This window comes from Salvelinus sp. IW2-2015, linkage group LG35 (genome assembly GCF_002910315.2).
Source record: "Salvelinus sp. IW2-2015 linkage group LG35, ASM291031v2, whole genome shotgun sequence".
In the NCBI taxonomy this organism is placed as follows: Eukaryota; Metazoa; Chordata; class Actinopteri; order Salmoniformes; family Salmonidae; genus Salvelinus; species Salvelinus sp. IW2-2015.
In genome coordinates this window covers 9,586,199-9,604,487 of record NC_036874.1, presented here as the reverse complement: position 1 = coordinate 9,604,487, position 18,289 = coordinate 9,586,199, and the positions used below count along the sequence as shown (strand labels likewise).

General features: G+C 41.5%; 1 protein-coding gene across 1 annotated transcript in view; it reads left to right on the top strand.

Annotated features, from left to right (window-relative positions):
- Positions 1-18,289, top strand: part of LOC111958831 (zinc finger protein 385D-like) — a 42,498-nt gene that overhangs the window by 6,734 nt on the left and 17,475 nt on the right. Inside the window, exon 2 of the mRNA XM_023980118.2 lies at positions 1,277-1,422. Within this exon, the coding sequence (XP_023835886.2) occupies positions 1,277-1,422 (146 nt within the window). The remainder of the gene's footprint in view (positions 1-1,276; positions 1,423-18,289) is intronic.

The window sequence follows — 18,289 nt, the reverse complement described above, 5'->3', positions numbered from 1 at the left end:
GTACGGAATGGCTTTCTTTAGTTCCTAATGTTTTGGAAAGCTGCTTTCTAATCCCCTGGTGTTGAAGAAAGGCTCTGATGGTTGTAATTCATGGCTTATAAAGCCCACTCTGGCTTCTCTCATGTAGATGACAATAAAAGTATTTACTTTGGTTTTTCCAGACAGTTTTGCACCCCTTGTTATTGAATCTTCTTAGTTATTGATCTGTCTGGTCCATTGCACTCATTTCATATTTGTAATTAAGAGGATGGTTTCAGCATTAAGACATTTCTCTCTTAAAGATGCACTATGCAGAAAACGCTTCGCCCTTTCCTGGTTGCTAAAATTCGAATAGTTCGCCTAATTTCAGTTTCTCTGGCAAAACAAGCAACTATAGTGTAGAGAATCATTGTACCATCAAAACCGCTGTGAAATGTATTTTCCATGACCAAAAATATTGTATTTTCAGCTGTTTGAAGCTGGTGTACAAAACCGAAAGTAGAAGACTCAAAATCAAAACTTAAGAACGGGAAGCATAGAAATAGTGCACATAGAACATATCTGCCTCTTAGACTTGGTTTCAATAAGAATGACAGATTTATAACTTACATTTATTTCTATGTGAATTTGGTCGGGTCACCCAAAAAGCTCCATATATTGATTGCAGCTTTAAACAGTGCTGATGAGAAGGATTATTAAAGAGTCAAATACAACTGGATAAGGCTGACATGGCATTCCCATGATCCAATTAACATCATACTGTATTTGTCTCTGTAGGCTATGTCTGAATTGTCTCGGTTTATCTATAACTTGTTCAGACTCAGTCCAGAGGCCTTGTTTTCATTAGAAGAGAGGTCACCATAGTTAGAGAAGGCAGACCAATATCAGATTTTTTAAATATTTTATTTAACTAGGCAAGACAGTTAAGAACAAATTCTTATTTACAATGACGGCCTACCCCGGACGACGCTGGGCCAATTGTGCGCCGCCCTATGGGACTCCCAATCACGGCCAGATGTGATACAACCTGGATTCAAACCAGGGACTGTAGTGATGCCTCTTGCACTGAGATGCAGTGCCTTAGACCGCTGTGCCACTCGGGAGCCTCCCAAATACAGTCGGGAGCCCCCCAGATACAAGTGCTCTCATATTTAATCTCATTTGAATCTTACTTTTTTGGTGGTTTGGTCTATGAGACATTTTAAATTTTGCTCATAATATCATACTCTTGTTTAACTGAGAACCACCACAGCACAGACCATCGAACAAGGCCCATTCTCTTTCTTCTCCTCTACAGGTAATGCATGTCAAAATGTCCTCCTGTCGACGCTGATACGTCCTGCTCTACCCACCATCCAGCAGTCTCTGGGCATGAAGCAGTTCCAGCTCCCGTTTCCCCTGGATACGGCCTCAGCAGTCAGCCTCTTCCCCGGCTTCGGCACGGTAAGTCCCGGGTCATGTAATAAGGGTCAGCTCAGGTCATTGGGCATTACGATCCTGGTTAGGTCTGGCTAAGGTCATAAAGTATGGTATCTGATATCGTTGGTGCAATGATTTAGATTTAGTGTGATGACATTCATGTTAGAGGGCATGTGATTTGTCTTTTGAAGTGTGAGCCTCTTTCAAACATTTGACCATACATTTCCAATAATTTCAGCTGCTGATGTAAACAATGATATAGGACAGTCGTAAATGTGTGCACTAAACCAGAGCAGGCAGTCAACCAGGGTAATTTAAAAGAATATATTGGAATTGGGACTCGTTAAATACATTGTATATGAACAGACTTCACACATATCCAATGTGCACTTATTGTAGAAGTTGACTGTATTCTCTTGTACTGTTTTCTTTGTACGCAGATATAAATTACAGGCAAATACTGTATGTGGCCTCATCAGGTTTGAATTTAGCAAAATCATCACAAAATGATGACTAGTGGAAAATATTTGACAGATAAAAGTCTACGGCTTGAGCTTTTTGCCTTTGAATTACGGGGGATAGCTCAATTTAAAGTCTGCTTGAAACAGAACCAGAAATATGGAGCACAGCTGCAGGAAAGCACAGGAGACAAGTGGGGACATCATTACGGAACAAGGCTTGGGTAGTCCAGTTGAAAGCCAGATAGTATCAGGAATGGATTTCGTGAGAAAGTTCAAATTTTGCCTCCATTCCTCTTCTCACCCTCTAATCTGCATTTAACAGACCTTTCAGCATATAATGAGTAATGTACTGGGAAGCCTCCAAATCACGGAAAGCTGATACTGGATTAACATGGGGTAATCACCTCTCCCATGCACTCTCCATTTCTCTCTCTCACACTCTCTCTCGCACTCTCTCTCTCTCTTCTTTCTCTGTGCCCTTGACGTTTAATCACTGGCAGAATGAATGTAGGGTGATTGTAAAAGCTAGCGTTGGCACGATCAACAGCGCTATAAAAGTGTTTATGCACAAGTTATTGTTCCATGTTTGGTTGTGCTGCTTACACTTGCATATATTTTGTATTGGTTTGGTTTCAGGGACATAACAAAGTGGTGATGTCTGTTTCTTGCATGTGGGATGGAACGCTTTTTTATGTGTGTGTCCATTTGAAATGATCCATGGTTAGTTTTGTGTGAAGAGGTTTCACAGCATTGTTGCGAGTGGGATCAATTCAATGTTTTGAAGGAAGAGGCGCGACTCTAACTCACAATTGAAAACTCAATGCTTTATTGGTTTAATTTGAGTTCAAATCGTGACGTTTCGACCGTTAATGCCCTTCATCAGAAAGAAGGGATCAATTCAATCAAATGATTGATGAAGTGGGTCAATAACATGTGTGCTAATCATGCAATGATTTCCAGTGTAAATAGAGAGGTATTGGATGTTATTAAATGTACTATACAAGGTTTAGCTGAAGCTACTTACCATCATCAGCTATTGGAAAGGTAGCAGTTTTATCAGATATAATGTCAGTTTTGCTTATGCGCCTCTAGGGCACAATAAACATTTATGCACTCTGATTCGCAAAGTACAAAAGAATCATATAGACTACGATGATGACTACAGTTTTCCGTTAATCTACTCCGGTGTAATAAAGTGTCAGTGTTCTGGCATGATATTCAGCAGATACATTTTCCACCTTCTTTCCAGACCCGGGGAGTTACGTCCATGACCACACCTGCATCTGATGAGATAGATTCCAGTCTCCTTGCAGCTCTCAGTCAATGTTGTTTTGTAATACAGTATGTGACTGACATCATCAGGATACGTTTCCCCTGAAGGGATAGCAGGAATCTTTTCTCGATGTTTTGTTATACTCCTCCTTGGTTGCTATTCCTTCTTCCTGGGCTGTGATACTTCTCATAATATAGAAATGTGTCCTTGTGTAATATGACAGTGTATATATAATATATGACATAATACACGTTTTTTGACTCATTTGCTGTATAGAAGCTGTGCAACACCCCGCTAATTTCCTTTGCATATTAAATTCTGGGCATTGTGCTGCAGTATTTTATGTTAGAAAGAATTTGTTTGTAGAATCTCCTCTCTGCATTTCCTAGAAAACATTAGGTTTATTTGTCAGGATGAGAAATATTGTTTTTGTAGACAAAGAAACAACAGAGCAGGAAGGCCGTTCACGGCTAAGGTGAAACCAACTGTGAAATAGGTGTAGAACTTTAGATTACAGCAACTGCAGTAGTGATATTGAGCTGGCCAGAGTGAAAGAACAGAAACAAACCAAATAAAAAGAGTTAGAGCTCAACACTCAGCACAGACAGGTGTTGGTTTGGGGGTGTAATGAAAGGAGTGAATGGGAAAAGTAGTTTCCAGTTAAGGGGGCTTTCTTCACCGCTGAAAATACCATGTATCTTGCCAGGGGCCTACATTTGTCTTGAAGAAACAATACAAACTATATTTCCTCTGTAGAGTAATCAGGAATGTGAGTTATTGATTCCTTCTTACCGATCTGCAGGTTGGAAAATTGCTTTGTAGTCCCGGACTGAGAATGACACATGGGTTTCAGCCAGGAGTCCCTCAAGCATCACAACCCATTTCAACCCCCCCTCTAAAAGTAAATTATTCTATCAATACCAGTAATGGAAATGTAGGTTTCAAATGCACTTGCGTATAAGCATACGGCTTTATCTGTTCTTGCTTTGGATGATAAATGATAGCGGAGGAGCGCTGCGTGATTTCAAAAAAGAACAAAGGGCGGAGACTATTTGAAGATTTTTATTTGATTTACGCAAGTCTCGTAACAGCTGATAGATTCTGTAAATTGTATTCCCAGAAGGATAGCAGCTGAAACACCAAAGAGGAGAACACAGTGGGGATAAGGACCACCCTGGTGGTGCGCCCTTGCAAATTCCACCTGATGTAAATACAGACTATATGGTTATTGCAATGGTTGCTATCAGTTAGCACTCGGTGCTTTTTAACCTCTGCCCCTAACAGTAGCTTTATGTGGCGAGTGCTCTCTTGACGGTTTCTCCCACGATAACATTTCACTCCCCTGGGTAGCGGCCAGCAGAGCTCTCTCAGTAGGAATGCAGAGATAAACTGTGGAGCTAAAGCCAATTCTTTATGGGGATGCTCTGTGCCAGCAGCTTGCCTGGCAAAGTATTGTTCATAATTGTTCACTTATTTTGTAGTGCTTTCTCTCGTCTCAAGATTTCTCCAAAGTAGGATATTCACAAAATTGATTTAGATGGGACAATTATGTACGTTGTAAAATGTTGTGTGAAAAAGTTGACAAGAAATCCTACTGTACTGTATGTGTTATAGTGCATTCAAGGGTCTATGTAGCCCCAATAGTCTATGATACACAGGTTGATTTATAGTGGATCAACCAATGAACTCTTGAGTTCAAAGTCTTTCATAAGAAGGAAACGTGATTCTGTTGCATTATTAGTTGCTCTTAAAGTGGGCCAAGATGAATAAGAAAAGGTGACAATATATCAATCTTAAACTGTTCATCTGGCAATTTTAAGATGTTCAGCTGTTTTCTGTGTATTACCCAACTGCTCTTTCTCACACCCCAGGTAGAGGCATCTGTCCATTGTGGGGATGTGTGCGTGAGGTTCAGGTCTGCACGGTACCATGTTTCACTGCTAAACCAGAAACAGCTGGGGAGTCACGCAAGCAGTTTGCACCTGCGACACTGATTGTTCCCTAATGTTAAGCACACTTGCCATGTACGGTCCCCGGGAAAGATTTAGCAGAGGAAATATTTTCACACCGAGACAAGGTTGACCCAGTGGATTTACGAGACTGACAATCTTTCAAGACTACATCATCGTTTAGATTGTTAGCCTAGAGCGGCTAGAGGGCTGAACGTGCCTATCGTAGGAGATGTTTTGTGGTCTTTTGCCACACCCTACTTCGAGCTGGGATTCTGTGAACATTTATACTTCTCTTCCGCTGTTATGTGAAATGTTTATGATATGTATTTAAATCTTCCTCCACGGTTATCCCTCTGAGACTCTGAAACATCCTCTGATTTGTACACAAACTACAATATCTAGAGCTCAGTAGTATTACAAACTTCAAAAGATATAATTCCTTGCATTCACAGAAAAAAAATGACCATATCACTTCAGGGCCGGCCTTAACCTTTTGAGGGCCATAGGCGAGAATCTGTTGGGAGGCCCCTCCACCTCGCGGGCAAAAGTAGTTTTAGAATTAGATTTAGTTTTAAAGTAAATTTCCTGCAATTCTACACATTTTGCCATGGAGCTGAGAGAAAACTTAGGAATTTTATAGCACATTTCATGCAATTCTACTCGTTTTGCCATGAGGCGGAGAGAAAAATGTGCAGTTCTACAGATAATTTCCTGCAATTCTATATATTTTGCCATGGGGTGGAAAGAAATTTGTGCAGTTTTGAAGCTAATTGAAATCCATGTCTTAAACATTGCTACGTTTCTGAAATAGCAACAAAAAAACTTGTAATCTGCTTGACACAATGTTACTTACCTTACAGATAACAAAGTCAGCTAATTTACACTCCATTCATATGCAAATATGTTTGATTCATACACTGGCTTGTCTGGTTGGCATGTTTTTATTTTAAGCTGCCCGTCCCTTATCCACACTGAAATAATATTATTTCAGTAGTCCTCTATTATGATAAAAATATATCTATCTATCTCGCATAGTTCATTAGTACACCCTTGTGGTTGAATATATATGTACCTATTGTAGGTCCCAGGATACAACAATGAATAATGTTGAACTAGGGATACCTTAAAATTTACAACAACAAACACCTTGTGAAACAGCTGTGAAAACCAACCTGGCAATATTTTAAGATTTAAATATATAAACTTTAATCTTTTTTTGGTTCAGTTGTGTCATTCATTTATTTTCACCAGATTTTTTGGAACACTCACATGGCAGTCATAGACTGAAATACTGAATTCTCATGTGTGTGGAATAGAGAGGAAGTGGGTGCTGTGTGGATGGGAGGTTCTACCTGTCACTTGTTCTCAACAGGCAGCCAATCTCGGAAGGGGGACTTGAAGAGGGAGACTTCAAAGTCCAGGCACTGCTGCTCTCTTTGTTCTGAGTGTTTGCAGTGCTAGTGTATTATGTGCCCAGTATGATGAAGCAAGAACACTTTCTTAACAGATAATGACAACAACAGTAGCCATAGATGTAATGAAAAGTTGGAGGGTGGTTGGTAAGGGAGGACATCCGGTAAATCCACGTTTGGGTGTTAGGCAGAACCCCTAGGTCCTGGAGAACAGGAGCAGAGTAAAGGGAACAGGGTCGGAGACAGAGACATAAACAAGCAAACACACAGGTTACATTTAATGTGATGGATTAGTGCAGTGTTATAAATAGAAGAAATTTAATTTTAAACAGTTTTTGAAGGTATAACCTACCTCAAGCTGGTCCCCCTCAAGCTGGTCCCCCTCCGACTCAGAGCACAGAGAATCAGACTGATACAAACTCAATGGCTCTGTTGGGTGAGATACCTCCTGGGTATCGATAATCGATAGTTGTATAGTCATTCGGAGAGGTAAATGAAGGAGGTACATTTTTATAAGCTTTCTCAAATGTCAACCAAAGCTTAACATACTTTGTCTCATGGGCTTCACCAAAGTGTAGGCTTTCAGTGGTCGACCGTCCAACCACTCCAACTGGAGAAGATTGTTGGCTTCCACCGAGGTAACTCTAGGAAGACAAAGAGAAAAAATCTGCGTCAGGTTATTTTGTGTGCAAATGCAAATAGTTATTATCTGAGATTTTTATATTCACCTTAACAGATGGTGACCCCAGCTAGGAGCGAAAGAGCAGCGAGGTTTCCCAGGTCTCGTCTTCCTTCCGTCCTTCTTCCGAACCAAGTCATTTGCCTCCACATCCTTCTCAGCCCGTGCCTGAAGGTGGTCCTCGAAGGCGTTCTGATCTGGTTCGACAACTTCCACCACATCAGGTGGAGTTTCAGTGATCTGAAAGTATGTTATACAAAAATAGCAATAGACAAATAACACTAAGTCAATCACAAATTTTAAAGACTACAGTATATGCAATAATTGTATATACAGTACTATTGCATTGTTTACCTCAGTCAACAGCTGCCGCTACCGTCCGTACATCAGGCGATCGGCGAGTACTCTGTGGAGGCCTGGACGCTGCTGTTGTGTGCAAAGAGAATTACCTTCAGGTTGTCCTCCCACCGTTCCTGGTACCGTCAAGGGATTTGCCCATGGCAATCTTGAGGGTCTGGTTGGTCCGTTCATCCAAAACCTGAAGAAGGGGGTAGGAAAGGGATATCTATTGACAATGTAAGATATTGAAATATGTCTTATGTACCATCAAATACAATTAAAAAAAACAGAATATAACCAATAACATCCGTACCTTGTTTCACTCAAGATGGCCTCAGGAGAACTGTGGGTGTTGAAGATGTCCATCATCACCTTGAGGTGGCCTCGCCAGTCTAGTTCTTGATTGGTATCATACAAAACAAAAATCTATTTTTGGTTCCAAGCACCGTTTTTAATAGGTTACAGAAGGAATTTAGAGTTAAGCACATTCTCTTCCTTTACTGACCTTAATGGATATTGCTTCCACCCACTTGGTGAAGTGATCGGTCGCTGTCAGACAACAGCTGTTGCCATTCCTGGATTTTGTGAAGAGTCCGATTAAGTACACCCCTAACATTTAGAGTGTTAGAGAGAAGATAATTTTATTCTTACCCGTATCTGTGTAATGCAGTATGCAGATTTTCATATTTGTAAGAATACTAACACACACACACACACACACGCACACGCACACGCACACGCACACGCACACGCACACGCACACACACACACACACACACACACACACACACAACACCACTATAATAAATAAAGCAAGCATTACAAAACAACTTATCAGGGCAAAAATTGTATTGTTACACTTACTGATCATGGTGAAACAACTTTGATGGGCTTGTCGTGTCTCTGACTTCTTTAATGAGATGACATGCTATTTTCAAATTGATTACCTAACGTGTAATTGATTTTGTGATTGAATTAAACCATGCAACAGTTAAACCATTAATAACCTGGGGCACCACAGAAGCATTCGTTTATATAGAGTGTCTATCTCCCGAATCCACTCCTAAAGATCTGAAGATCTTTTATATCAATAGCAGTCAATCAGTCATGAATTATTCTTTACCAAATATCAGTCTCATCTGAACGTCATAAAATTCTTGGTTATCTGCACAAACCCAGCCTTTACTTATGAGTAATCCGTACACAAATTGGCTCAATTATTTATTTACTAAGTAATTAAACAATTACAGAATATACAATACATAATAACATTATACAGTAAATACCGTCCCTAGTGGACTAAACAAAAACAGTTTGGTTATAACACAATAGATTCAGAGAGAAGAGAAGGGGGTTTTGGAAGGAAAACTAAGGACCATGGGTCTCTATCAGACCTGGGAAGCTATTCTCACATAAATACATATGTCGCTAACGATCGCTCATTCGGAAAAGCAATGCATTGTATTTACGTGAAGCTGGCTTCAAGAGTTGAGCTGGTGATGTGAGGCTCTGGTTTTCCCAGTCAATGTCGCCATCTTCCTTTGAGGAATCTTCCGTTTCATCGTTTGAGAGGTTCACGTGGTCTGAGAGGTTCATCTCACTCTGGAGATGCTTCCTCGTCGGTCAGTGTTCTCGTACTGGATTTGTGCATACGTTCAGCTGCAGTCTGATATATGCTAGTTTAGTATGTGCTTCTTCTTTAGGTGATCAATAGTTCAGAGTTCATACCATTTCACGTGTGGAGCAAGCTCTCACGTTTCCTGGCCTATATAGTTATACAAATTCAAAAAGGCACTCGCACATCTGAGCAATCTTATTTGCAGGTGCATGGCAACAATTGAACAAGATGAAGGAAAAAGGAAACCGCACACTGCTCTTGATAGTATCACCGATATTAAATAAGCTTACGTATCGGCCACACGGCCTTCGTCAGAGCTTTTGGGATTTTTTGAAAGTTGCACCCTTATGTAGACCTGGCCCCACCCACATCCGTTCTACACATCGAAGGGGGTTGGAGGCAAAGGAAAATAAATAAGTGCTACCAAATATAACAATGTGCATTTCATAAATATTACAAAGTGTATAAATAAGGCGTATTGAACACTTCTGTATAATCTAATGAGGACATAGCAAGTTCATTAGTCATTGGGTACATCATATGAAAAACGTCAGAATAATCTACAAGAGACACACATTTCATGTTCCAATTCACAGCATACATACAAAGGCATTTCATCATTAAGTCCTTTTGGAAACAATGTCTGGAGGGTGAAAATCCAAAAACATTCTCTTTTATCAGAGTATTATTAATATCACCTCCTGTCTGATATCTTAACTTTTCTCTATGCCACAAAATCTAAAGGTGGATGTCATGCTTCATGTCATTGAAATGTACAGCGACTGGATAATCCCTGTCGTTTCTCCTGATTGAACTTTTATGTCCTAATTCTCTGTTGAGAGAGCGGGTGGTTTTACCGACATAACAGAGCCACATGGACATTTAATATGTAAATAACATGGGTGGTGGAACACGTAATAATGTCATTTATTTGGAACTTTTTTGGTGGTGGGTGACAGAAATTTGACATTATCATATTGTTGCATGTGCGCATCCTCTGCATTTATAGCTACCATTTGGTGAAGGGCGTAAAAGTGCTTGGCTAATTTTCTTAAGTGGCTGGAGTTGGCATGAACCAATTTATCGGTAAATTGCGACCTCTCCTATACACATAACGTGGTGGATATTTAAATTCAGCCGGCAAAGCTGGGTCGATGATAAAATATGCCAGTGTTTCTTGACCACCTTCTCCACTTTTCGCGAATTCAAAGTATATGTAGTTGTGAACATTACAGGAGTGTTCTGTAGCTTTAGCGGGTCTTTTTTGTAGCAGTTCATCTCCTGTTTTTTCCAATGCCAAGTTATGACTTCATCCACACATTGTGACGAATAGCCTCTTTTTAGAAACCTCATGCGCATCTCGCGCTGCTTTTTCTAGATAATCATTCTGTGGAGTGGCATATACGGTGCAGTCTCTAAAATTGGCTTCTTGGAAGTCCTCTTTTTAATGGCTCAGGGTGGAAGCTGTCACCCTGTAATAGAGTATTTCTGTCCGTTTCTTTTCTATATAGACTTGTAAACAAGGTTCCATTTGATTTCTCAATCACATATCGAGATAATGAACACGTTTAGTGTCACGTTCAATAGTGAATTTGAGATTGGGGTCAATGTCATTGAGTAGTGCCATAAAGTCTGACAGTTCTTCTTCAGTTCCTACCCATATACAAAAAATGTCATCAATATATCGATACCACTTAAGGACTTTATTCAAAAATGGATTCTCGTTTTCATTATTAACAAAACGTTTTCAAAAGACCATATAGAGGTTGGCATAGCTCGGAGCAAATGTAGAGCCCATCGATGTTCCATTAGTTTGGAGATAGTATTCATCATCAAACCTGAATAGTTGTACGTCAAAACATATTCAGCCAACTCTAGAATGAAGTTTGTTGGTGGATATTCATTGTATCTCTGTCTCCCAAATAGTGTGCTAGTGTGCCAGCCCCCCACATGGGGAATGCTGGTATAAAAGTCTCGACATCTAATGTGACCAAAATAAAGTCTTCTTTAAACCCGTTATTGGTGAGATCTTGTTTATGAAGTCTATAGAGTCTTACATATGATGGCAATGATTGCACATGAGATTTAATAAAAGAGTCTACAAAGTTTGACAATGGCTCTAGCATTGAGCCTATTCCTGCAACCACTGGTCTGCCTGGATAGTTGCCTTGTTGTGTTTTAGGTTTGTGTAATTTCGGTAAAATGTATAAGCATGGACGTATGGCACATTTGCAACAAAGATATTCATATTCAGGTTTTGAGATAAGGTTGTTTAATAGGGCTTGCTCCAAATTAGAGCAAATATCCCTTTGGAAACACCTGTGTGGGATCAACACTCAGTTTTCTATAGAAACGTTCATTGCTGAGTTGTCTCTGAATTTCTCTTATATTTGTCATAGTCTAAAACACACACAGCACCACCCTTGTCTGCAGGTTTTATACCCAGATGAATCTTTCATTAATTCTTTGAGTGCCAGTTCTTCTGTTCTAGTGAGATTCTTCTGAATATGTTTTGTTTGTCTTGTATATACTAGATGGCTTCTTGTTCGACTAACCTACAATAGGTATTAATCGAGGAGTTGTTAACCATAGGACAGAATTTGCTTTTGGGCTTAAAATGGGTGCCAGTTCCTTGATGTGTTACTAGGCCGAATCAGTGTTTTGCGAAAACACATGCTTAAGTTTAATTTGCGAAAGAATTTAAACAGATCTACTTTCGTATCGAATGGTTTATCTGTACATGTAGGTACAAAAGAGAGGCCTTAGATAAGACTGAGACTTGAGCGTCAGTAAGGTCTTTTTTGGAGAGGTTAATTACCGCGTCCGCTGTAGCTCTGTGTCCACGGCTTATTTAATATCGGTGATACTATCAAGAGCAGTGTGTGGTTTCCTTTTTCCTTCATCTGGCCTATATAGTTGAAATTAGCCGTCTTCAACGTGGAGATATGTCCTCCCATTATTTGTAACTGAGGTGACTTTTTGTCAAGGAGGTTTTATTCAAGAGTGGAAAAGGGGTTGATTCATAATTTCCAACCAATGTCTATTCACTTGGGCGTGGCTACTGACTTAGCTAAACTTTATGTGGAAGGCCAATTCTCTCATTTTAAAGGTTAACATCACATTTCATCATTTCGCTAATAGTTTCATCTTTACTCATTCATTTTATACAAGAATTAGATGCAAGCCTCGTAACTGAGGAACCCGTATAAACAGAGTTAGGGTAATGTGGCTGTATTGTCTTTCATGAGGTCACAAACATGAAACAAAACGACCGGGTTGTAGCTGGCTTCTCCACCAACCGCTTACACATTCTCCAAATAAAAATATTTATTGTTTAATTCTCAAATTCTGGGATGTAGTAGAATTTGGCAAGAGAGTTTCTTGTTCTACTGTGACCCTCTCTCTCCCATATTGCATGGTCAGGGAGACAAGAGTCTCTGCATGAGAATTTAGAACGTGGTTGTAAAGTTGTAAAACTGCCCCCCACCCCCCCCCCCCCCCACCCTCCCCTCCTAACAAGAGAAGGGGGGTTGTTCACATCTCTGCTAGACAATTCACTGAAAGGGCTAGCGTCATGACAGGCTTCAACTCTGGCGCCACAGTCTTCACCCTCTCAAACTTCTGGCAGGCTAGACAGGTACTGACCTTTTAGCACAAAGTCACAAATTGAAACACTGTGTGCTCTCTGATATGACATTCATTGAAATCACAATAATTTCAGATATAATCAAATGTGATTGATAAACAAAAGGTTATTTCACTTGCCCAGCTGTCTGTCTGTATGTGTCTGTCTAGCAAAGACACCTAGTTAAGTGCAGTTGTAATTATCATAATTGCTTACACCTATCCATTTGATTGATCAGGGTTAATTATAGCTAGATACATCAATATGACAGATATATAACTACATGTTTTGCTAGCAACATGTAGATGACCAAATAATTAGATGGAAATGGTTTTTGAAAAAGTTAGCTGCTTAACATTCACCCGGAATTGTGAATTTGTGAATTTCTTTGCCCCCTGCGAATGTTGCGCCTCTTGTCGAGATCAGTAGTGCCTTCATAGTGCTTTGCCTGGTTGGAAAGATAAAATAAAATCTCTTTGAGGGATGCCATTGAAGTGCAAGCTACATACAAACAGACTGCTACAATACCAGGCCTCCTGGAGGTCAGTGCCCCTGGACACCCTAGGCCCTTCGTGCTGTTGGTAATTCAGCCATGATTACTACAAGTTTAGATAGCTGGGTCGACTGACTTACCAATCTAAAAAATATTAGCTAACGTGGGCTAACGAAACGGTCACTGAGTTTATCAAGAAGTGTATAGGAGATGTTATACCCACTGTGACTATTAAAACCTACCCTAACCAGAAACCATGAATAGATGGCAGCATCTGCATAAAACTGAAAGCACGAACCACCGCATTTAACCACGGCAAGGTGACGGGGAATATGGCAGAATACTAAACAGAGTAGTCGATCCCTCCACAAGGCAATCAAACAGGCAAAATGTCAATATCGGGACAAAGTGAAGTCGCAATTCAACGGCTCAGACACGAGACGCATGTGGCAGGGTCTACAGACAATCACGGACCACAAAAGGAAAACCAGCCACGTCGCCGAGACCGCCGTCTTGCTGCCAGACAAGCTAAACACGTTCTTTGCCCGCTTTTAGGATAACACAGTGCCAACGACGCGGCCAGCTACCAAGGACTGTGGGCTCTCCTTCTCTATGGCCGACGTGAGTAAGACATTTAAACGTGTTAACCCCCGCAAGGCTGTCGGCCCAGACGTCCTCAGAGCATGCGCAGGCCAGCTGGCTGGTGTGTTTACGGACATATTCAATTAACCCCTATCCCAGTCTGCTGTCCCCACATGCTTCAAGATGGCCACCATTGTTCCTGTACCCAAGAATGCAAAGGTAACTGAACTAAATGACTATTGCCACGTAGCACTCACTTCTGTCATCATGAAGTGCTTTGAGAGACTAGTCAAGGATCATATCACCGCCACCTTACCTGTCACCCTAGACCCAGAATTTGCGTTCCGCCCCAATACGTCCACAGACGATGCAATCGCCATCACACTGCACACTGCCCTATCCCATCTGGGCAAGAGGAACACCTATGTAAGAATGCTGTTCATTGACTATAGCATAAGCATTCAACACCATAGTACCCTCCAAGCTCATCATTAAGCTTGAGGCCCTGGGTCTCAACCCCGCCCTGTGCAATTGGGTCCTGGACTTCCTGACGGGCCGCCACCAGGTGGTGAAGGTAGGAAACAACATCTCCACTTGATCCTCAACACTGGGGCCCCACAAAGGTGCGTGCTCATGTAACCGATGTGAAATGGCTAGCTAGTTAGCGGTGGTGCGCGCTAATTGCGTTTCAATCGGTGACGTCACTCGCTTTGAGACCTTGAAGTAGTGGTTCCCATTGCTCTGCAAAGGCCGCGGCTTTTGTGGAGCGATGGGTAACGATACTTTGTGGGTGACTGTTGTTGATGTGTGCAGAGGGTCCCTGGTTCGCGTCGGGGCGAGGGACGGAATAAAGTTAAACTGTTACACTCAGCCCCCTCCTGTACTCCCTGTTCACCCATGACTGCGTGGACATGCACGCCTCCAACTCAATCATCAAGTTTGCAGATGACACAACAGTAGTAAGCTTGATTACCAACAACGATGAGACAGCCTACAGGGAGGAGGTGAGGACTCTCGGAGTGTGGTGTCAGGAAAATAACCCCTCACTCAACGTCAACAAAACACAGGAGATGATCGTGGACTTCAGGAAACAGTTTTAAGTTCCTCTGCGTACATATCACTGACAAACTGAAATGGTCCACCCACACAGACAGTGTGGTGAAGAAGGCACAACAACGCCTCTTCAACCTCAGGAGTTTGAAGAATTTTGGCTTGTCGCCTAAAACCTTCACAAACTTTTACAGATGCACAATTGAGAGGATCCTGTCGGGCTGTATCACCGCCTGGTACGGAAAATGCACCGCCCACAAACGCAGGGCTCTCCAGAGGGGGGTTCGGTCTGCACAACGCATCATCGGGGGCAAACTATCTGCCCTCCAGGACACCTACAGCACCCGATGTCACAGGAAGGCCAAAAAGATAACCAAGGACAACAACCACCCGAGCCATTGCATGTTCACCCCTCTATCATCCAAAAGGCGAGGTCAGCACAGGTGCATCGAAGCTGGGAGCGAGAGACTGAAAACAGCTTCTGGCTCAAGGCCATCAGACTGTTAAACAGCCATCACTAGCACAGAGAGGCTGCTGTCTATATACAGACTTGACATCATTGGCCACTTTAATAATAATAAATGGAACACTTTAATAATGCCACTTTAACAATGTTTACATATCTTGCATTACTCATCTCGTTTGTATAGATTGTATTCTATACTATCTATTGCATCTTGGCCTATGCCCCTCTGACATTGCTCATCCATATATTTATACATTCTTATTCCATTCCTTACTTAGATGTGTGTGTATTAGGTTTTTGTTGCTGAATTGTTAGATTTCACTTGTTAGATATTGCTGCACGGTCGGAACTAGAAGCACAAGCATTTCGCCACACTCGCAATAACATCTGCTAACCATGTGTATGTGACCAATAACATTTGATTTGATTTGACTGTCAGTAAGAAGAGGAAAACTGCTTGATGCACCACTAAACTTAGAAATGGTGTATTCCACTATTCTAACTCTCAACAGTAAGGGCCTAGGCCAGAGTCGCCTAAGCAGGGTTTCCCAAACTCGGTCCTGGGGCCCTCTCTGGGTGCACGTTTTGGTTTCTGCCCTAGCACTACATAGCTGATTCAAATAACCATCTCACCATCAAGCTTTGATTATTTGAATTAGATGTGTAGTGCTAGGGAAAAAAACAATGCGTGCACCCAGAGGGGGCCCCGGGACCGAGTTTGGGAAACCTTTGCTTAGGCGACCGCCTATGTAGCTTACAGTATGCCAAGGGCCAGCACTGCTTCAATCAGTGTAGGCATGTGTGTAAAACGCTTGAATTCATTGGTATTAAAGTGTTCACCATTATTATATTCTGTGTTTGCAGGTAAGCCATGCATTTCTCTATTTCAGGGCATTGATTTGGAAAAGAGGAATTCAAATGCAATGTCGGTTTTTCTTTCATTATCATGAATATTGTCCTTGTTTGATATTCATAGTATAATATTATGAGAAGATACATTGTTTCATCTTAGATTTCATTGTACCATGTCACGAGAGAATAACTCCCCTCGATCCAGTGGGGTGTTGCCAGAGAGGTTTGATAGATTGATCGATTAGAAATCGGGTTATGGAAGAAATTAGCAAAACACGATCGAACCACATCAACTTGACCTCTACGGTACACAGATGAATTGTGATGTATATTGGAATGTATACACCTTTTTATTGTGGTGAGTTTGGCTCAAGACCTGTGAAGACATTGCATTGCTGTTGTAGATGGATTCATTCAAATAAGATGTGTGTGGGGGGGTGCAGTTAAATGTATTCAACCCCTATCTAAGCGTTGTTTCATAACGTTTGAAGTAACTTTTTTTTAGGTGTTATGGCTTTTATATCATGTCACGCGTGACAGCACTACGGATAAGGACAATTTGATGGAGCTCAGATGTGCTTTGTTCTGAGGCAAGGGGTGGGTGGGGCAGGGGTTAAGTGTTAAGGTGTTACATTTTCATCTGAGCAGGTCGGGGACAGTGTGAGGCAGCCAGGTGGCTCTGGAGAGCAGAGGAGACACCGTAGTTCAATATTTCATCCTAACAGATCTTGATGGTGTGAGAGGGGTCAGCGGTGGAGACCGATGGGAAAATGCTAAAGTACCACTCATACTGGAGAAAATACAATCTGAGACAAGAAGCAGAAAGCAGGGGGATAGATAAGTGGAACGAGAGGCACATTGGAGAAAAAGAGCAGAGAGAGGGGGGGAGAAAGAAGGGGTTATAAGGAGAGAGGAGAAATAGAGGGAGAGATAGAATTGTCCTTGTGCTTGCTCTGTGTTCGTCGAAAGTAGTCCATTCAGTCTCTCTCTCTCTCTCTCTCTCTCTCACTCTCGCGCTAACTACTTACATTTTAATCATTTAGCACTCTTATTTAGCGTTACTGACTAAGTGCCTGCATCAAGGGGAACAACAGCATGAAACTTAAATCATTTTATAGAATCCCAAACCCCTTATAACCCTTTAAAAAGCAGCAATATCCACAGGAGCAATATGCATAATGAACCCCCACTCCAGCCTTCTGTGTGGTATATTGAATAAGAAGCCCAATTGAAGAGCTCAGTAGTGCTACTGCCCCTTTGCATAGTAATGATAAACACACACACACACACACACACACACACACGTACAGAACACACACAAATTCCACTGAGATCCACTAGACCTATTTTCCTCTATACATGATGAAGAAACACACGTGAATCCCTTTCAGTTTGGGATGCTTCAACCCCAAGGAGGAGAGATAAACAAGTGCAGCAATAGAAAGAAAACAGACTGTTCCCTGGGGCTTTTTGAGCCAAGTTAACACTTTGAAGAAGATCAAATAGATCTGTACTAACGGAATAATAATCCTATTAGAATATTAAATTGAATCAAGATTCTATGAGTTTCATTCTACTCACGGTCACTGTGAATTTTCCTATCCAGTGACCCACTCAAGTACACTATGGGGAAATTCCTTCTCGTCTCTCTCTTTTCTCTCTCATTCTCCCTCTCTCTCCTCCTGTTGCAAACAAATCCATATCACACCAAACATATTCACTTCTCACAGTATGTGATTACGAAAAAGAACTCAAAGTTTAACAGTTGTACTGAGACAGGGGGGAAAATGGATTGATCTTTCTCTATCTCAGTCTATCTCTTTCAGCATCTTTAGGGGATAAAACCACTAGTAGTGCACTCAGTTTACAGCAGACACTCTGCTCACCCCTCAGACATCATTGCTTCCTCTCTTCCCCTCTCAACTTCCTCTCATGTGATAAGGGTCTGCGTTTTTATTAACACCTGGGAAGCTTGTTGTTTCTCATTATAAGTTATGAGCGTCCCCCGCATTTGACTTGCAAATGTTTTGGTGTGGCAACAATCTATAGCGGCATGTCTGCTGATAACTGACTGGCCTAGGCAGCGAGG